We start from the raw sequence: 22,645 nt of genomic DNA on the forward strand, positions 1-22,645 counted from the left end.
ATTTTGGTAAATTTAATTCTAATTTTTATTTTATTTTTATATATATGTGTGTGTGTGTGTGTGTGTGTGTGTGTGTGTGTGTGTGTGAGATGTCATTTACTAATACAAAGAAAGTAGCAGCAACTATATACTGAACTTGTTCTTATTTACTTACCTCCCCACGAGGCCAGAGTTAGACACAAGGTCAGTTTTTAATGTAGGGAAAATTCAGCTTCCTGAAAAAGGGCTTTTGGATAGGAACAAAAATAAAAAAAAAATTGTCTCCGTCTAGAAGGATTTCTCCTCCACTGACTAAGGACAGAAAGGGTGAAATGTATCAGAACAGATACTACAGTTTGTTCCTAGCCAAACAGCCAATTTTGTTCTCATTTGTGCAGGGATGTTTTCATTATTTTCACAAATAAATCGGAAAGCTTCTTCACATGTGTTTTATAGTTTTCCTTCATTTTAATTTAAAGCTTGTATTTTATTTCTTTCCGCATCATTCTACAATGAATGGATCAGCAGGTTATTGATCCAATAACAAATTATGGGCCGAATAAAGTACTCTTTTTCATCTGTCTTCTTTTTTGTTTACACACATCTATTTAGTCTCCCCTGCCCCCTCCCCTCACCCTCTCTCTCTCTCTCTCTCTCTCTCTCTCTCTCTCTCTCTCTCTAAGCTGCAGATGTGCCCTGGCCACTATTTTCAATTTACAAACGTAACGTAAACAATCATGCTTAGCGCAAGATCAGTCTTTATCATTTCGAGATTCCCTCATCTTCTTTCAAGAATAGAGCTCTAGATATTTGTTTACATAAAAACAGAAACTGTAATTCACTTCCTTATCTGCAGAGAAAAGTGAAGAAGAAAGAAAAGCTAAAAGTAATAAAATGGAAACCCGTTTGGCCTGTGGAATACGGCTTAAACGAAGGAAGTTACCTGGGCAAACTTTTGGCTTCCACTTCCCTTTCAAAGTTGACTACTCCGCCCGCACCTCTGCCAGAGCTAGAGGGTCACACACCTGAACTGAGCAACACCCTTTATCGTTGTCACTGTTTCAAAGATCAAACCATAAAATAGAACAGGTAAATGAGAAAATAAATAAACAAAAACGAATTCGCCTGATATCACTCATTATTTCTTAAAAAAAAAAAAAAAAAATGTTTTCTCCATCAGACATATTTGCGCAACTCGACATTCAAGAATTTTAAAAACTAATAATGACAATAATTAAATCAACTTTCCCTTTATTTGTTACTTTACAACAACAACAGAAGAAAAGGAGGGAAAAAAGAAAATTCACAGTATTGGAAATGGCCAGAAGTATCTGCTAAACGTGAGTGTTTATCTTTTTTTTCTCTCTCTCTCTCTCTCACTTCTTTTTTTTTTCCTAAATTAACAAAAAGATTTTGCGTCGTCACTTTTAAATTTAAAAGAATCGGATAAAAACAAATGAAAAATAAAAATTTCTAAAACTGACGAATTTAACATAAGTTTTAATATCATTTAGCAAGAAAGAAACAACGTTCGGGCACCTGTCAACAGGTAAAAAAAAGAACAAACAAAACCTCAGCCCCTCCCCCCCATTTCCCCCCTTCTTGTAGGTCATGTTATATTTTCACAAATATTTTTGTTTTTAATTTTATTTCACATGTCTAAGGTTTTATATGAGATTAACGCAACAAAATTATTTAAAATTTTGCGGGATTTTAATAATTTTACGTCCAAACAAGCAAACAAAAATACTTAATCCATTCTTTATTAAACGGTTTTTAATTTATCGGTTAACAATTTACTTGCCTCCCCACAAGTGCAAAATTAAATGCAGTGTATGTTTTTAATGTGGAAAGCGGATAGTTATCTTGTCAACAAATTACTTTGAAATGTCGAATTTCTGTTACCTACCTAATAAGCGATGGGATTTTAGATTTTTTAAGGTAATTTTCTAGGTTTTAATTTTTAGGGACGTTTGAATATTTAATTTTAAAATTGTGATTGGATAAAGTTCCATGTAAAGGGATAGCTTTTATTTCCATGCCTCTTTATTTAAAAATCAAACCACTGATTATTGATCAATTATTTTCACATAAGGAATGGTTTCTAGCCCCGTCCTCTTCAATAACCAAATATAAAGACTCAAGATTAATATTGTGAGGATTTTTCTCACTTTTTTTTTTTTTTTTTTTTTTTTTTTTTTTTTTTTTTAAATCCCTTGACCCCCAACTAATCAGGTTTGGGAAAATATCCACCAATCAGTTGTTTCTTTCGTTTTCCTTTTATTTTTTAAGTGGAGATACTCTTTTGCTTTTAAATTTGACGTAAAATTAGGCGAGATTCATCTCCCCACGAGAACAAAGTTTGACACACGGTCGTTAGCTCCTCAAAGGTGCACTCTGGAAGGGGCAAAAATATTTTTTAATTGCCCTAGTCAAGGATTTTCCTCCTCCAGCCAAAAACGGAAAAGATGCTACATTTAGGATACCAGCCAGGAAAGACATGTGCTTGTGACAACCAAAATAAAGGCATTCAAGCACCATGTAAGTGAACTGAATGGTAAAAAAAACATTTTTTCGTTATTCTGCAATCTATTTGACCAAGATGAGGTGTAAAATGTGCCCACGTCAAATGTTGGAATATTAGTCTTCGACTAGTGTTACAGAGGTGGCGGTCGAGACGATTGTGTAGATTGGAGAGAAACATTCTGTACTTATGCAGAATACGGACCGTGCTCTTTCTCTCTCTCTCTCATATATATATATATATATATATATATATATATATATATATAAGAGAGGGAGGGAGAGATTGGGTTCACATTAAATTCAAATTTTGGCAGTATCTTTTGTTTTTAAATTTTTAGGTGAAAGTATAAAATAGTTACAAGTCCTCTCCTCATGCTAAGAATGGATTTCTAAATAATATTATTTCAGCACGATCCGTATTCTGTAAGTACCATAAATTTAAATAAAGATGATAAAAATATGGCACTTATTGAGTATGGCGGCTGAACTCTTTCTGTAAAGGATTCAAGGAATTTTAAGAGTGCAAATGATCGGAAAGAAACGATAGCAAAGTACGAAAATGAATTGAGCTGACAAATCAACAGAAAACAGAACATTCCTGGAATGATCCAGTCCTTCTTGATTTTGCGGTGGGAGTAAAGTTCTGTGCAGTTCTAGGAGGTCCACCCTCCCAGGCATTGCCTTCTCTCTTTGAGGGGGTTAGTTTATTGTTAATCGTCTGAGGTGCCCTCACCAGGTGTACAGTTGAATGTAATAATCAAAGAGGAAAGCAACCCCGTGTGTGTGTGTGTATCGTGCGGTCATACAACTTACCTTCGGATGGGTTCCGAGAGAAAGATAAATTAAAGATGGCAGCCATGGATTTATGAGGTGTAGTCTCGTGAAATCTCACGAGATCTCATCTTCCACTGCACATGTATGCACATGGAATGGGGTCAGTTTTCTGATAAAATGTCTGTTGGCAGAGACAGTGGGGAGAGACTTGTTGGAAGTTGAGGGAGAAAGTTGTCAGTGACGAATTCTAGCTGGACTTTTGTATATTGTATTTGGTTTATTTTGTTTTGCTGTTTACCAGCCCATTTAACATCAAGCTATTTCGGCATAATGGGGGACAAATTCGACCTTAAATTAATACCGGAATTTGACGGCTTGACCCCGGTACTTGACTGGGTGGAGAAGGTGGAACTACATTGCCTGTTGTCTAGTGTGAAGAACATTGAACATGTGGTTCGTCTACGTCTGTCCGGCGGGGCTTTTGCTGTATATCAACAGCTTAGTCCTGAGGAAAAACAGGATTATGAAAGGATCAAGGTGGTATTATACAAGGCGTTTGCTATCGACCCCGCCACTGCTTGGGAGCAATTTGAGACAAGAACCTTGCATCCTGATGAAACTGTCAACGTTTATTGGGCTGAGCTGACGAAATTGACAGTGTTGTTTGGTGGGCTGCCTGAGCGGGCCTTGGCATGCAAATTTTTGGCAGGGCTCCCAACTGGAGCAAAGCAACTCCTGCGGGCTAGCTCAAGCATAGCTTCATTGTCCCTTAATGACTTGGTAGATCGGGCCAGGACCGTGATGAAGAATACTTATGAGATGGGAGAACCGGTAGTTGCTGCTACACTGCGCTCATTAAATGAGGATAGACCGTCCCAGGGGCCTGTCCTGCACGGTGAAGTAATGTTATAGGTGCAATGACCAGGGCCAGGAACTGCCAGCGGTGACTGACAGCTATTCGCTGCTACCCATGTAATAAGATTGGTCATATGGCCAGGGATTGTTCGGGAAACGGGGTCGGGGACAAGGTGCCAGTGTCAACCTCTTCCGCAAAACAGAAGTTAGACGAGGCGCTTTTGACCATTCAGATCTGTCAATGAGACATTGTGCTCAGCACTCTTCGACTCTGTGCTCTCGCACCGTAGTGAGTGCGGGCCTCTGCCACACTTGGAAGAAGAAGACTACTAGATTAACCACCCTCAGTGGAGCGACGTGGACATGTTGCGGGCTGGGCACTGTGAACATTCGCACTAAAACTGGAAATTCAGCTAACATCGAAGCGCTGGTAGTACTCGAGAAACCGCTCAGCTTTGACCTGCTCCTAGGCTGTGATGCCATCAGAGCCCTAGGTGGTGCTCATATAACACAGACGGGGGCAATACAGTTTCAGGAGAAGGTTCCAGTGTGTGCTGCTTTGAAGATTGATCAGCCAGACTTTATTGTCAAGTTTGACCAGCAGCAGAAGGCTTGGACAGCCGCGTGGAAGTGGTTGGAAAACCAGGAACCAGCCAAACTGCGAAATGAGGTAACAGAGTACCATGTGCCCGACCAAATGAGGCCTGCATATGAAGAGGAACTTCGTGATTGGATCAAGGATGGCTGGTTGATTCCCTACCCCTATGAGAAACTTGGACCTCCCAAAGGTCGGATTCCGCTGATGGCGGTCGCTCAACAACAGAGCAAACGTGAGGCCAGTGATGGACTATCGCGAACTGAACGCGCATGTTGATGCATTCATGGCAGATGCTGATGTTTGTGCCAGCAAGTTACGAGAGTGGCACCAGCAGGGTTCCAATGTGTCCCTGTTGGATCTAAGAAAAGCATATCTGCAGGTCCGAATCAGTGAAACAATGTGGCCATTTCAGGCGGTAGTGTTTGCTGGCAGGAGGTACTGCCTTACCAGACTAGGCTTTGGTCTGAACGTGGCACCCCAAATAATGAACACCATTATTAACACTGTGTTGTCACAGGAAGAGACACTAAAAGATGGGACATCGGCGTACCTTGATGACATCTATGTGAATAAAGACATTGTGTCATCGTCACGTGTGAGGGCCAAACTGGCTGAGTTTGGTTTGACGTGCAAGGATCCAGAACGTTTGGTGAATGGCATTCGTGTCTTGGGCCTGAACGTTCGACAGGAGCGAGGAACTTTGAAATGGAGGCGCAGAACTGCAGTTCCTGAAGTGCCCGATGTCTTCACGGGGCAAGCAGTATTCTCCGTGTGGAAAATTTGTGGGGCACCTACCAGTGTGTGGATGGACTTGCGTGGCAACAGGCATCATAAATCATCCACCATGCCAAATGTGTGGTCTGGAGACCATGGGGGAGTGTAGAGTCGAATGTAATAATCAAAGAGGAAAGCGTCCCCGTGTGTGTCGTGCGGTCATACAACTTACCTTCGGATCTGAGAGAGAGAAATTAAAGATGGCAGCCATGGATTTATAAGGTGTAGTCTTGTGGAATCTCACGAGATCTCATCTTCCACTGCACATGTATGCAAATGGAATGGGGTCAGTTTTCTGATAAAATGTCTGTTGGCAGAGGCATTGGGGAGAGACGTGCTGGAAGTTGAGAGAGAAAGTTGTCAGTGACAAATTCTAGCTGGACTTTTGCGTATTGTATTTGGTTTATTTTGTTTTGCTGTTTACCAGCCCATTTAACATCACCGGGGAATGCTGACGGTCTGCCCAGGCACTTTTTACAGGTGAGAGTGCCCCTCCGCTGGGGCGCTGACTTCTCAATCCCTCTTTCCAACCCTACTGTCCAAGTTCTTGCAGTGGAATAGAACTAAATACCGAACTAATTTACAAAATGCTGAAGTGGCAATTATTTTTTTGTAAGGGGGATTTTTAGACAAACTTCTGTTTTTGCATTATGAGGCGAAGTCAAATTTAGTCTCTGTCTCGGATTCAGTAATTCTTGACCACCGCTGTGAACTTAGAATTAATGCGTGGGTTACGAAAGGCCATGCTGTGTACTCCTCGTCGTCATTTAAATGTCAAAGAATCGTCAATATATATATATATATATATATATATATATATATATATATATATATATATATGGCTTCAAAAAAATTACTAACAAAATAAGGGTGTAACGAAAATGCAGCAAATGACAAAAGTATGCTGTTCATTGACCCCATGTTGATGGTTGGTCGAGATGTCAGGGTCAAATGATAACCCCTTTTTAGGGCAGTTTCTGTGCATAGTGGTAGTTAGTTCACTGCCATAAAAGTTAAAATGGTCCGAATGTGGTAATCATTTTATATTAAATGTATGTACAAACACACTACTCTAAATTATTTGTTTTCGTGATTTTCTTTTTTTTTCGCCAAATCCCCCCCCCCCCACACACACACACCTAAAAAAAAGTTGGTAGAATCGCATCCTCTTCTAGGGCGGAGGCAGGCAGGGCTGAGAGTATTAATTTACAAATTTTACCATAAATTTATTCAAAACGTTTTCGAATAAAACCTGATAATTTTCGCAATGTTTGTTTATTTAGTATTTTATATTTTTTAAAGAAAGCCCCTTCACTCAATACTACTACACCAACCCTCTTATATGGCAATTAAATTTATTATGAGTCTTTTTTTTTTTTTTTTTTCTCGTCTAAGATTATTCTGTACAAATAATTTATTCATTACTTTTTGTCAGTTGACATGCTTGTTGGAACAATAGTACCTCCTAGCAGTTAAGCCAGTTAATCTTTTTAGAGAAATCCTAAAAAAATTACGTCGCTCGGTATTGTTTCAAAACAACTTATTACTGCTTTAAATCTTTATTTTGTGTGTGTGTGTGTGTGTGTGTGTGTGTGTGAAAATATAATTGTCAGCAAAATAATTTGTTTTGAAATAATGCTGATATTGTTATTTTGTGTTTCCCTGAACAAAATGAAGTGTGCCTTGTTGACTTATTTTGAACTTTTTAATGCGTTTGCGCTCATTTTTTTTTTTTTTTTTTTTTTTATCTTTATCTTCGGATAAATTAATATTTTTTCCATTGAGTTTTGTTTTAAATAAAATAATAAAAAAAAAATGGTATTTTTTTTACATTAGGTCCACCTCGACAATTTTCTTTAAAATGACGACTTTTGGGGGGTTTTCGACGCCGTTGCACTGTTGCAGAGACAAGTAGTTTTCGAGGTATAAAGATCTGTATTATGCAGTGTAATTCATTAGCCGCCATATTTGTATGTGCGCGCGATAAACAAATAGGTCTAAGGTCCACTTCCACAATTTTCTTTAAAAATGTTAAGAACGACTTATGGGGGGGAGGTATTTGCCCCAAATTTAACTGTAATATTCGTTGTTATCATACCCACCCGCAAATACTATAAAAAATGGAGGGGGTCAGTCGCAGAAAAGTGGATTTATCTATCACACGTGCCTACAAACATGGCGGTCAGTGAATTACAGTGCATAATACAGGTCTTTATATCTCGAAAACTACTTCTCTGCAAAATTTAAATTAGATTTTCTTATTCAGCATAGTTGAAAACCTATGAAGTCGTCATTTTAAAGAAAATTGTGGAGGTGGACCTAATGCAAAAATTAATCTTTTTTTAACTCGAAAATTAAAAAGTTAAAATAAAATGTGAAAAAAAAAAAGTCACTTTTGCAGTATTCGGGCGAGCGCCATGTTTTTTAAATGTGTTTCACTAAACTGTCGCCAGGCGGCGCTTTTCAGAACAGGGGACGATAACTTTAATATTGCTTTAATTTGAAAAAATGTTTAATTTATTAGTTTGTTGTTGACCCTTTAATATTGCTTTTATTCGAAAAATGTTTTATCTAAATTATTTGTTCGAAAAAAAAAAAATTATTTTATATAAATCCAATGTTGCTTTAATTACAAAATTGTTTTATTATAATTATATTTTCTTACGCAGACTTTTCAATAAGTGTCTTTGCAATTATATTTTGATACATTTTTATACAATAAATGTTTTGGTTTTCAAATATTTTGTGTTCGGGGGAAAAATCGTATTTGTTATTTATTTGACCAAGAATAAATTGGAGTTATCACCACCTAAGAATAACTCTCGCTCGAATAGTGCAGAAGTGCCAAAACAATCTTTTTTTTTTTTTTTCTGTTTAAAGTATTCAAAGTTTTTAGTAATTGAAATATTTTTAATTAATTTCTGTTTTTTTTTTTTTATTATTATCGTTCCTATTTACTTGCCTCTCTACGAAGCAAAGATACAAGGTTGGTTTTTGATGTGAGGAAAATCCAGTTACCAAAAAAGGGGCACTGTCCACTGTGGATAGGAACAAAAATAAAAAAAATTGCCTCAGTCTAGGATTTCCTTTCCACTGGTCGAGGTTAGAAAAGGTGAAGTGTATACTAGTATAGATACTAAATTTTGGTTTGATTGTAAAATTACAATTTGAGTTTGGATACAAAAAATGAAAAGTTACATGCAAAAAAGTTGGCGGTGCGGGTGCGGGGATGGGTGCAGGGTTTTTCTAAAAGGTCTTAAAAAGTTGGGAGATTAGTTTTGACTGGCATTATTAGTGGAGTTACATCTACTTAATAAATTTTCCAGCGTTTTTGTAAAAATTATGTACATGTGTGCGTGTGTATATACAAAAATTTTGCCTAACCAAAAGGCCAAGAAGCTTTTTTCTTTTCTTTTTTTCTTTATTTATTCTTAATGACCTACTTTGAACATTTATGTCACGTGACCGAGTTTTGAATTGTTTCATTCAACGGAAGGTTGACTCGCGATGGAAGAGGGGGGGGTACTGGTGTCTAGAAAATCCGTCACAATTAAAATGAATACTATTCAGATTATTTTTATTTTTACTATTCAAAATAGAATTAATGCTAAAGTGTATATGTTCTAATACTATACTTAATTTAATCTCTCCTTAGTGAAAGAGAAATTCCTCTAGACTGTGCCAATTTTTATTTTCATCCCAGTACGAAGTGCCTCTTTTTGAGATATAGATTTTCTCTACATTAAAACCCGATTTTCAATTTGGAATATTTATTAATTTATGTCCAATATCTGTTGTTGAAATTGCATGAAAATCTGAGGTATTTGAATTTTCACAAAGGGCTGCCAACCTCGCTTTGATTAAAACTTAATTAAACTAAATATAGCCCATATTAATCAGCCTTACACCTAGCAGATATGTTCCAAAATTCATAATCATTGGTTAATTAGTTTTAGAGTGAATCTTGTTACATACAAATATGTAAATATATGCATCCAAAGCTAACTTTGGTATTTTTTTTTTTTTTTTGTTACTTTCTTTCAGTCTCCGCATTCACCGTTAAATTGGTGACTGTAACAGGTTTTCGGGTATGCTGAAAACGAATATCACATTTAAATTTGGCATAGATAAGTGAGTTGCTGGATATAAAGACCTCTATTATCCAATGTAATCCATTATTTTTTACTGGAGGCCATGTTTTCCCAACTGAAAAGTACTTGTAGAAGACTAGGATATATAAATCCTAATCCCGTTACAAAAGAAAATAATGAAACGAATTGAATTGAAGGAAACAAAAACTCAATTGATGGATAAGATAAACGTGTTGTTTATTTACTGTTGAAAGAATGAATGTTTTAGATATAACATGTGTTTATGTCCGCGCGGGTGTAACCATCGTTTGTTGCGGGATTGGTATTATAGAAGGAAAAAGGAAATGTGTTTTTATCTCATGTTCGGGTCACTATCGTTTGTTCGCGCGTGGGAAAAGAAGTGAGTGATGTAGTGGAAAATGGGAACGATAGTCCAGCATGTAGACACAGAAAAATATAGAGGGTTGACATCAGTTAAACTGTGCGCCATGTTAGCCATCAGCTACGCGGTGGCGTTCTCTGGCACAAGTAGTAGATATAGAGAGAAAGAGTGTATGTACTGTCTGTTGGTCTTTTGTTCCACATGGTAGTAAATGGCATGAGGTACACACGTGCGCGTGCATGCCGAAAAGGCACGCTGTCGGTCTGTAGACCGCCCAGCTAGAAAGCTGGTCTGAAAAAGCTGAAAACAGCTCGTCTCTTGCTTTTATAGATGTTTCCGCTGGTCTTTTGCGCATGTGTGGAATTTCTTTTGAAAGGGGAAGTGACGTTGTCCATGCGTGCGTGTATGTCAGTACATGTGTGTACGTTAGCATGTGTGTATATACACGTGAATGTGAGTGTATGTACGCGAACGTGAATATATGTACATGTGTGGACGTGGGCGCGTATGTTTGTGTGCGTGTATGTATATGACAAGTAATATAGCTTGAAATGTGAACGCGTGTTTTTGTGAGAGACTAGAAAAGGTTCGCGCATACTAATATGCATGCGTCTTACAAAACACCCCATCCTCCCCCATGTTAAGAATGACGAACCCATTTATATTAATTAAATAATACATTAGAAAAAAATGTCTTAATATCCAGAAAACTACTTGCCTGCACCAAATGTAAATGTAATATTCATTTTAAACAAACTTGAAAACTCATATAAGTCGTCATTTTAAAAAGTGAGTATTGAAGTGGAAAGAAAGTAAAAATTTCCCCTAACTTTACATAAGATTAGCTGTAGGTATTCAGTGTTGCCCGAGTATCCTTTTGTGTTGATAGGTGTGAGAATTTTTCTAGCCTGGTAGAGAGAACCCATCTACTTTGCAAATGTCTGTTGAACAGAAGACTGTTGGTATAGCCATGTAACTTCAATTTAAAAAATTTTTTTTTGTTATAGCAATGTTTTTTTTATTGTTTCGAAAGTATTTTGGTATTCAACCTCCTTGCACATATTAAAGATGCCAAGGTGATCTCAATATTATTGAGCTAGAATGGGATGGGCACATTAATTATCAAATGATAAATTCCTTGAAAATATTGTTGAAATAATTTGGAGATTTTTAAAATAAATTAGTGCAGAACAGGAAATTGTTTGGTTTAAATATAGAATGGGTAAGATTGCTTGAATTAGTCAATGTCTTTTTCTTGGTTGTCCATTATCCGATGATGACTATTTTCTTGAGTCTGCTGATGTTTAAATAGTCCAATTCTGGATACACAGGTGAAGTTACAGATTGGGCACGTGAAGAAGGTGCCAAGCAGAGCAGAGATAGCCTGGCGAGCATGCTTTTTTTGTATGTTTTGCTGTATGGTCCTGTATTTGCTGCCCCTCAACTCCCTCTGTGATCAGAGGGAGTGCCAAAGACCCTGATAGGAAACCAGTTCCTCTAGTGAAGAGGGGTCTATTCGATCTCTTAGTGTGGTCTTTGAAATGCTTTCTCTGCCCACCAAAGAGGATTCTACGTGGTAGTATGTGGCTGGGCATTCAAATGATGTGCCCCAGCCACCTGAGTTGGTACTGGATCGTGATGAACTCCATGCTGCAGCTGCCTGCCCTCCCCAACACCTGTGTATGTAGCACTCTGACCCTCCATGTGATACCAAGGATCTTCTGGAGACATCTTATATGGAAAGTCCCCAGACTTCTCATATGGTGGCTATAGGTTGTCCAAGACTCACATCCATACAGTAGTGTGATGATGTGTACTGCTCTGTACACTAGCATTTTGATGTGGAGTCTGAGGTTGCTGTTCTGAAAAACCCTTCTCCTTTCCTTAGCCAACCAAAGGAAAGCGGTTAGTCAATGTAGAATAGTTGAGGTAGCAAGGTCATTTAGTAGAGGAAGGCCAAGAGAAAATATGAAAGAGGGTGGTAAGGATGGATTTGTGAGAAAAAGAGCTAAAGACCTGACCAGGGATGGCTTAGTTTGGAAATCAATTTCTAGAAGTGGTCCAACATGTGTTGGCATGTGAAACATGTTAACCCAAATATGATGAAGAGTATTGGCTTTTTAAATGGCATGAAATCGCATTCATATTTAACAATGTATATATTTTAAAACTTAACCAAAAATAACAAGCAAGTGTCAAGTTTATTTCCATTTTTGAATGATGATCAACAAAGGTTTCACTTTGCCATATTTCTATTGTCATTGAAATTGGTAAAATCAACCATTTTTTCAATCAAATCGATTGATTGCCTGCCCTAGTTGGGAACCCATCCTGGTGTGCTGAGAGGAATCTTTACATGCTTCCCCAGTTACTTAGTCCACAATACATTGTAGTCTACATTACACTGTAGACTAGAGAACCTACTGTCAATTTTATAAAATTATTTTGGCTTGAATTGAAGTTTAAAATGCAAAAGTCAAGTATCATGTTTCGATTGTGCTCTAAACAGAAACATTCATTTCGAATGTGCCCCTGTCATATCAAAAGAACCTACTATTGGTTTTATGTCGGGCCTATCAGCTTGTGTTGTACTAAAACTTTTCAAATGCACTTGTGATGTTAGGCTCTGTAAGGTGTTAACTTTGGTCAAAATCGCCTGTTCCTTTTTTTTCATCAGATTTTGATTATCGATACTTATCAAAGACGTTCTAATACAAAATCTATCTAAGAACACTACCACACATATAAAGTACCTTTGTGTAAAATTTCATAAAAATCGGCCCAGCTATTTTCGAGGCCTTTTGAATGAACGAACACACACACACAAAGTTCCTTTTTATATAATAGTAGAAATAAAATAATTTTCTTTATATTAAAATAAGATCAATGCAGTTTCATATTAATGACTTGATATTGAAATTTTTTTTGTTGTTTCAGATAAATTTAACTGAAATTTAAAAAAGAAAAAAATAAGTTCCAAAGATCAAAAATGGATGAAGAAGATTTCTATAAAGAGGCATGTCGGAGGAAATTGAAGGAGATGCAACGGAATAGTATTGCTTCAAATGTTTACTCCATGGAATTAGTTCAAGATGATCAAATTCGTCTTAATCTTGAAAAAATAGAATACTGTTTGAATTATAATCAGTATGGAAAACTCCATGCACAAATGCAACATCTCAGTACTTTGGTTTTTCAAAAACTTCTGCCTTCTCTTCCTCTAAGACGATTGTATGAATCAGTTCCACAAACTCTCTCCGTTTTGGATATAATCTTTTCTCGGATCGCGCACTCTTCATCATCTGACAAGTCTGTCTGGCAAAAATTTCAGCTCAATTTACTCCTTCCAAAATTAATTCTGATTTTTGCTAATGGATTGCTACCCACCATGAAAGGAGAGAAAAAATGTAACAGCTATTTTCCAACATGTCGCTCAATTTTATTGGCAATTTTCACATTGGACCCTTCACTGCCTGCTCAGTTAAATGCTGACCAGAATGCGATTAAGAACTGCTTTGATCAGCTTGCCGGCCATAGTCTAGTTGAATGTAAGGACAGTTCATTGAAGAGCCTCCCTTTAGCACTTCAAACTGAACTGACAGCAAGCATACAACAAAAGAAGCAAGCATTACAGAAACTGAATGAATTTTGTGTTAAAATGTCTACAGCTGTTTTAAGTGAGTCGAGTCATCAGCGTCTGTTACAGGTGAGTTGAAAATGTAAGGTTTCATATGTGAATAAGATCCAGTTTGTAATGAAAGAAGAGATGCAATTAAACTTAGATAATCTTCAAAAGGAAAACTTTTGATTAAATTAAAACTGAAATTTAAGAAAAAATAAAATCAGATTTAAAAAATTTCATTTACATTAATTCTTAACTTAAATTTTACTTGTGGTGTAAGGATTGACAGTGAAAATTAACTGTTTATGTTATTACTGGGTGGCCATCAAAGAAGTAATAAAGAACTAAAATTTACAACTGTTTTCTTCCCTGATGTTTTCAATTAAATCTCAATAGTAAATTAGTATAAGGGAAACCGGATTTAAAATTAAGAACTTTAATAATAACTAGTTTTTTTGTCTCAATATACCAAAGGAACAAAAATAAAATAAATTGGTAAATTGGTTTTCTTATATAATTTCAGGTTAAAAATATTCAAAAATAACAACCAGTAAATTTAACAAGATTTTTATAATAGTGCTCAATAATAAATAGAGTAAGATATACTTTTATTTATATTCAAATAAACATTTTTTTATTGTTGCTATACAATCATGACAATGTTTCAGTCTATCAGTTGTAAATAACGGCCCTATCAGGTAACATAAAGTTCCTTCTTCCTCTCCTTTTTTTTTTTTTCTTTTTCCCCCCCTCTGTTCTCCTCTTCATATAGGAATCTTCCTAAGATTCCAGTTTATTTTCAGGCCCTACATTTAAAAAAAAAAAAAATTTTTTTTTTTTTTTGTTCTTTTTACTCATGTTTGCCTCTTACAAAGCATATCGCCACTTGGACTATTTTGGGACCACGTCTAGGAAAGATTAACAAGATATTTGTTTATGTTACATTTAAACTTCTGCATATCCGTACAGCCAGGGAAGCAGGCAGCAGGAAGGGAATTCCAAAGTCTAGCGTTCGAGGGAAGAAACTATTAGAATAGAAAACTTTCTGGCATTTATGGACAACAGTGAAGGGGTGAGATCTTATTGCTAAGCGGATTTGTCCAGGATATGTACGTCGAGGGAGTACACGTGAAACGAGTTCATCAGAACACATTCCATTAAAATGTTTGTAAAACAGTCACAGTGATGCAACATTGCGGTGATGAGACAGGGGCTGGGGCTTAGTTGATAAAGTGGGACCGATTAGATTTACAACTCTTTTTTGGATTTTATCTAAGAGGGAGAAACTAGTTGTAGATGCACCATCCCAGATGTGGCAACAATACTCCATGCATGGGCGAATGGTGGCCTTGTAAAGGTACAGGATATTCTCAGGCGTGAGTAGTCATCTAGCTAGATAGAGGGAACCCACCTTCTTTGCAGCAGCCTTTGCAATGTCCTCTATGTATTTGTTTCAGTTCGTATTGTCCTCAAATTTTAGGCCGAGGAGTTTGAATGTAGATCTCAGGTAGGGTGCTATTTGTCATGGATGTCGAGGGTTTGAGAGGCGTCTTGTAATTGTTAAAGGAGAGTAGCTTAGTTTTACTAGCATTAAATGTTACCATCCATTTGCAGCCCCATTCCACTATAGTCGGGAGGTCATTTTCTAACAATTCTGCCATTTTCTTAGATTTATGTACATCTGTTCTTCCCTCATGCATATTATAGAGCATTGCATCATCAGCAAATATACCCATCTTGGACACGGTCCTGGATATGACCTTAAACTATATCCGATGGTGAGGGCCCCAGCTTGCAGGCCTTAGGGAGTGTGGAGCCACCTTTTAATTGCCATTGCTCCCAGGTCCACTCTGACCCAGAGTGGTAGCACCTGTTAGGGTCCCAACTATGGGTTAAATAGAATACGACTTAAAAAAAAAATATATAATATATTAAAAAATCGTTCTCCAAAATCACCAGATTCGGCATTAAATAACCTGAAAAGGGTTGATATGCCGTAAAACAACAACCAACCAACCATCTTGGACACAATATAAGACCTTGGTATTTTGTTTTCTTTTCTCTCTCGACTTTGTTTTAACCCAGCAACATTGGGAACACTAACTTTTACTAAGGTTGCTTCTTTCTCCTTCTTGTCCCATATCACTGTCAGGTTTTATAGCTCTGTTTTCTAGGTATGTAGTTGTAGGAATTGCATAGTCATAGTGGATGGCATATGACTTGTTTCCAACTGCTCTTTCTGGTATATGTTCCAAGACTTGCTGCTGCATTCGATATTCAACTTTCTTTCAATATGAATACCTAAATGAAAAGACAGTTATTAATAACTACAGATCGAAACATTGTCATGCCAATCTAGCAAAACCATGTTACATGTTTATATATATATATATATATATATATATATATATATATATATATATATATATATATATATATAAATAAATAAATTTTTTTTTTAAGGTATGTGGTCCTTATATTATCGTCCAAATTGTTTCAAATAATGAAATTGTTTCCAGCTTTAGATCAGATATGCTGGTTGTTGCATTCCAATGACCAAAGGAAACAATCAGTCTGCAAGATCACATGTTACATTTATTATTACAGTTCATTCTGGAATACAGTACAAGGGAGGTAACTCTGAACATAATTTTACAAAATATTTAACTTATAATGAAAATGTAAAATATCACAACATATGGTCATAATATTGATATCTTTAGTACATGATATGCATATATATTTAAAATTTAATGCTTGTACAGATCAAATAAGGAAAAAAAATTGGTTCTGAAATATTAATTTAAAAAAAACAAACTTTTATTTTTTGTGAATAAAAAGTGTACTAGGCAACATATGTACGTGTGTGTGAATTTTTTTTTTTTTTTCAGTTCTTCTGTTTTCATAAATTCTCATAGCACTCTGACAAGAACAAATGTAAATCTTTAAGGTTTAATGTATTAACATTCATATTGTGCTTCTGATATTGGAACTCTGAAATTGAAATTAATTTCAGTCATGTTTCTGTAATCTTAAATCAAAATCGATCTTTCTTTGTACAAGCATCTAACATTTTCTCGGCTGCATCAACTTAATATTTAATGCCAAAATAGCTTCTAGTATTGAGATTAAAGTTTTCCTTTTTACTGAATACAGTTAAATGTTCATGCAAAAAAAAAAAAGGTTTTCTTCTTCAGCTTGCAACACTCTCAGAACACAAAAAAAACGACAATCCTTTTTCCCTTCTTGTTTCAACGTTCGTAGAAAATCTGTCTTTCTTTCCACTGACACGCGTTTGAACAACTCTGAGTCAACAATCTTCTCTTAATGAAAGAAATACCAGCTTTTTTATATTTGACTGTGTCTTAATTTGCATATGTCAATTTTTCATCTCCTATCAGTCGGGTCTCAAGTTTGAGTGTCGGTGACTTTTTACAATATGCACAATCCACTATTGGACCTTGTTTCTATGACTGTTGTCACATAAAACTAAAAATCTTTGGCCGATTTAGCAAAACTTAATTTTCACTAATTAATTACTGCAACATAATAACTCAGTAGATACCATTGCTTTTACTTGAAATTTAGTATTTCAATTTTCGAATTTCGGTACAATAACAAAGAACCAAAATGTTAACATAAACTTTTTAAAAATCAGACCTTGTTAATAGTTATCTTTAACATAAAACCAATTATAACCGAAATTTAATTGAAAAGGGCTTGCGAAAAATTTCTATCTTCATTTGTTTGCATTTACTGAAATGAGTGAGCTTAAATTATTGTGGCTTTTGTTTATTTAGTTGAGCTAAACTTTGCGGTCAAAAGAAAGATCGTTTTCGTTTTTCGAAAAACTTGTGTTTGCAGAGTTATCTCCCTTCTACATTCTTTTTCTATTGAAAAAGAAAAAAACGTCAAACAGGAAATAAACTCGACTATTTAGTCGAGTTTATTTCCTGTTTTACCTAAAACTTTTGGAAATAAATGTTAAATAACCATGTTTTTTATATGGATCTATTATAGTTAATTTTTAAATTGTTACTATAGCATTGTTTATGCCCTTTTGAAGGAGCCGAGATACTCTTATTTAAAAGCTTAATTACAATTTTCTTTTATTTGTTGATAAAAAGAAAATAACCAAAAATTTTAATAAAAATTTTTTTATCATTTAATTATTAATCGTACTATAAAAATTTTTAATGCTCATTTATAAAAAAGAGAAAGTTGATCATTACATCTACAGTGATTTTTTTTTCTTGAAAACTGCAAACCTTGTAATAAAAAAAAAATACAGCACAAATATGATTTTCTATAAAGATATGTCTTAACATATCTGTAGTGTAATCAGTGCATGAATGAATTGCACTGAGGCTTATCAAATTAGAAAACATTAGAATATAACTTTTTATGATCAGAAGCTATAAACAATTGCTGTTAAAGGTCATGAGAGAAAAATTGAAAGATAATATATATCGTTATGTGCTATTGCACTGTCCCTGTAAATTTGACGAGGTTTTGTAGCCTGACAGTAAAGGCACTGGACTGCAATAACTGTAGTCACAGTTTTGAATCTCTAAATTCCCTGATAGTTGGAATATTGTTTTTGTGGTACCAGTTTTCAAGAACTCTGATGACAGAAGTGACACAAAATCATCATAAGTCTCCTCCTGCTCTTTGCTAAAATCTTTTAATCATTAATCAATCTAGTGATAGTCTGCCACCTCAAAAATTCTAAACTTCTTTCTGAATAACAGTACAGATCTAAACTATCCCTTCTTCTGTGGATATTCTAATGTTCATCTCTGGATGCGTATATCATACACTGGATAAGGCAGGTGAAACTAGGACAGTAGTGCTTGATATATCCAAAGCTTTTGACAGGGTCTGGCATGAAGGTTTTAAGAAAATTAATTTGTACAGTGTTATTGGATGAATATTTAATGTGATAAGATTCTTTTTAACTGGAAGAAAGATTCATGGTTATCCTTGATAATCAGACATCTTAACATCACCTGTTTAATATTAATGTTAATAAATATTAATGAATGCTTACCCAAAATTCCTTTCTTGAACCTTTATTATTCCTGATTTTCGTAAACAACCTTTCTGATGCAATCACATCAAAGATGGGTATTTGTTGATGCCTCAAGTTTGGCAGTTTCCATTCTGATGGATACATCCACATTTATCACGTGGGTCTACAAAGAAAGGCAGCAGATCAAACAAGGGAGATAATAAAAAAAGACTTCTGAAATATTTAATTAAACAACAAACTTATTTTTTGTAAATTAAAAAAAAAAAAGTAATTTAATGAAATTATGAATAATAAACAACATATGTACATGTATGTGAATATTTTTCCATCGTGTGTTCATCAGTTTGTGTTTTATTACATTTATTTGGCCGTCATGTTTCTTCATATTTTGTTTCAGCAATGCTTTGGTTGATTACTCGGTCTTTCATCTCACACTCGTCTCTGAACTTGCATTTTTGTCCTTGCAGCTTGCATCTCGCTAGAAAATCATTAATGTTTTAGGATTCTTTCTGCACATAATTTTGCAAGTAGAAGTGTGCAATTCAAAAGTTCATTTGTGGTTCTATTTGTTCTCAAAACTTCTCCCATTGCACCTATCAACTTCGTTTTTAAATGACCGTCGAGTTATACTGCCTTAAACCATCCTTTCTGGATAATAGGATATGGTCGACTTGCCTGTCTTCGGAAATGCGTTACACAGAAAAGGACAACTCCCTGTTGTTTGAAAACTTTGAGGGATTCCACTAAAGTTGACATTTGATTCTTATGTGGTTCGACATCATTGTTATTATTGTTTGGGAAATACAAAGTCTTGAAAAAAAGAAAATGGGTTAGTTACAGTTTTATTCACCAAGTTTTTAATATGGCGTCCTTTGTTTATTATAAATGTACATGGGATTCGCATTTCGCAATGGCCAGTAACAAAGATGCTGCCAGATTTCAAAGTAACTTAACTGTACTTTGTTCAAGTCCACTGTAACATTCTGTGTTCATTTAAAAAATGTTTTTATCTTACTGCTGCCACCATGTTAGTAAAGTAATGAGACAACGCAAGAGCATGTGCAGCTTGCAAGGAACACATCTGAAAAGTATGGAAACCTGCTTTATTGAAGGGTAAGTAACTACTATCCATGGAACAAATGGTAATTTATGTCATGACAGCCATAACCAGATAATCCAAAAATAGCTTAGATCCTCACCATCAGGTTATCACCCTCCTCATGTCAGCTGAATTTGCTTTAATTTAAAATATTCAATCATTCCTGCAAACTATAGCCAATTAGCTAATGTCATAATGTGGGAGAATGTTATTATCAAGTCCTGATTTATCCTGTTCCTGAAGAAAAATCAACAAGATTTTCATGGTACATGGTAATGATTACATAAGTTGATAAATAAGGAAAATTGGCACAAAGCCAGAGTATAGAGCCGGTATAATTTTATTTATTTTACAAACTTTAATATATTAAATTAAACGAATTAAAAAAAAAAAAAAAAAAAAAAAAAAAAAAGCCGTTGAACTTAGTTGCCAACACAATATATATGTATGTATATATATATATATATGCCTTTGGATTATTATGGACCATCTTCTTCCAATTATGGGATGTCTTTGGATTTTACTTGTACAAATGGAAATTCTTTTAACTTTCTTGAAGTTTTACATTTGGATTTTACCGTCACTGGATTTTTTATCTTCCACCAGACTATCCATTCATGTGTAATCACCTTTTTCTTTACCATATTCCCTCTGCTCAACGTATTTTGTTTTCAAGTAAGATCTTTGACTTACTTGTTGTTTCATCAAATACTTCTGCATGCAAAATCCGATCCTGCATTTTGCTAATTCCTACCCTCTGATGAGAAGGAGAGTATTTCTTCGAAACTCTGCGGATTAAGGACTATCCATTTATCTAGTGTTTCCTTTTCAGATTAAATATGTTTTTAACTCGTTTCAAAGTGTTTTTTAACATATTTTATTAACTGTTTGCTCATATATATATATATATATATATATATATATATATATAATGAAAATTACAATTGAATTTACCAAAATGATCCAAGATGGTAAAATTAAAGTAAATTATAAATATTAAAGAATTAATATTTATAAAATTATCTCAGCCAGATATAAAAGCTCAATAATACCAAATAGGAAATAGAGCTTATAATATGCGCAAACAGTTAATGAAATATGTTAAAAAACACTTTGAAATGAGTTAAAAACATATTTAATCTGAAAAGGAAACACTAGATAAATGGATAGTCCATTTATCTAGTGTTTCCTTTTCAGATGAAATATATTTTTAACTCATTTCAAAGTGTTTTTAACATATTTCATTAACTGTTTGCTCATATATATATATATATATATATATATATATATATATATATATATATATGTATATAATTCTTTTTCACCCCAAACAAGGCATATTGTCACTTAGAACATAGGGATTTGAGATTGTGTCTAAGAGGGAACTATAGGGAGTTGAGCAGTGAGATGTCTGTTCACATTACATTTAAACGTTTACAGGTTAGTACAGTTGGGGAAGCAGAAACAGGCAGAAAATCTTTTGCTTATTTAGTCACTTGTGCCATTTTTATCTAAATTCGATTTAAAAAAAAAAAAAAATTTTTTTTTTTTTAAAATTAGCTTTTACTTTTAATCTTCTAAATTTTCTACTCGGACGATGTTGAGTAGATGATTTTATATTTCTTTTACCTTTTATATTAAAAAAAAATTATTTTATTTTGTAAATTTCAGATTTCAGAAGAGGAAGTTGAGAATCGTATCTTCCAGAATGTCTCGTTGTTAGCAATTATTGAACCAATTCTCAAGAATGAAACCACCGAAGAATTTGTGAAAGAGTTACGGCGTCGAATAGAGAGCGATAAAACTTTGCTGCGGAAATATAAGCGTCTTGATAAGATGATGCGTACAAACCCAGAGAAGACAAAGAACGAAGCAGTTGCTGTTACGTTGCATAAGTTTTTGCAAGGCTTTAAGACAGCTTTGGAACTTTTGGGAGAGAAGCAAAATCAAAGTTTTGTCGGAGAAAATAATTCAAAGAGATTCTCTGATACAGAGAATCTGTCCTCATCCACCGCTGGGGTTATTCAACATAAAATTGGTAAAAATCTTTATGTGAAATATATAAATTAACCAAAAAGTTTTATTAGAAAGTTGAAAGGTCTTCTTTATATATATATATATATATATATATATATATATATATATATATATGATTTTCTTCCTATGCTTTTTAGCTAATCAGTTTCAAATTTGATTTTACTTTGAAAAAAAAAATCAATTTGAGATAAAACTAGACATACTTGTGATCCATTGGGTTACAACCATTACCATTGTTATTTTTATTCTACTTTAATTACCATTGTTATTTTTATTCTACTTTAATTACCATTGTTATTTTTATTCTACTTTAATTACCATTGTTATTTTTATTCTACTTTAATTACCATTGTTATTTTTATTCTACTTTAATTACCATTGTTATTTTTATTCTACTTTAATTACCATTGTTATTTTTATTCTACTTTAATTACCATTGTTATTTTTATTCTACTTTAATTACCATTGTTATTTTTATTCTACTTTAATTACCATTGTTATTTTTATTCTACTTTAATTACCATTGTCATTTTTATTCTACTTTAATTACCATTGTCATTTTTATTCTACTTTAATTACCATTGTCATTTTTATTCTACTTTAATTACCATTGTTATTTTTATTCTACTTTAATTACCATTGTCATTTTTATTCTACTTTAATTACCATTGTTATTTTTATTCTACTTTAATTACCATTGTTATTTTTATTCTACTTTAATTACCATTGTTATTTTTATTCTACTTTAATTACCATTGTTATTTTTATTCTACTTTAATTACCATTGTTATTTTTATTCTACTTTAATTACCATTGTCATTTTTATTCTACTTTAATTACCATTGTCATTTTTATTCTACTTTAATTACCATTGTC

General features: G+C 34.3%; 1 protein-coding gene across 1 annotated transcript in view; it reads left to right on the forward strand.

The window, feature by feature from the left end:
- The first annotated feature begins 685 nt into the window (after window positions 1-685).
- The window catches only part of LOC145283690 (uncharacterized), an 80,875-nt gene continuing 58,915 nt past the window's right edge, over window positions 686-22,645 (forward strand). The window contains exons 1-3 of the mRNA XM_080132716.1: window positions 686-1,319; window positions 12,917-13,685; window positions 21,404-21,770. Of these exons, the coding sequence (XP_079988842.1) occupies window positions 12,969-13,685; window positions 21,404-21,770 (1,084 nt within the window). The 5' untranslated portion in view covers window positions 686-1,319; window positions 12,917-12,968. The remainder of the gene's footprint in view (window positions 1,320-12,916; window positions 13,686-21,403; window positions 21,771-22,645) is intronic.

Source organism: Euprymna scolopes, chromosome 8, assembly GCF_053919585.1.
Source record: "Euprymna scolopes isolate OS-2025 chromosome 8, ASM5391958v1, whole genome shotgun sequence".
Taxonomy (NCBI): domain Eukaryota; kingdom Metazoa; phylum Mollusca; class Cephalopoda; order Sepiida; family Sepiolidae; genus Euprymna; species Euprymna scolopes.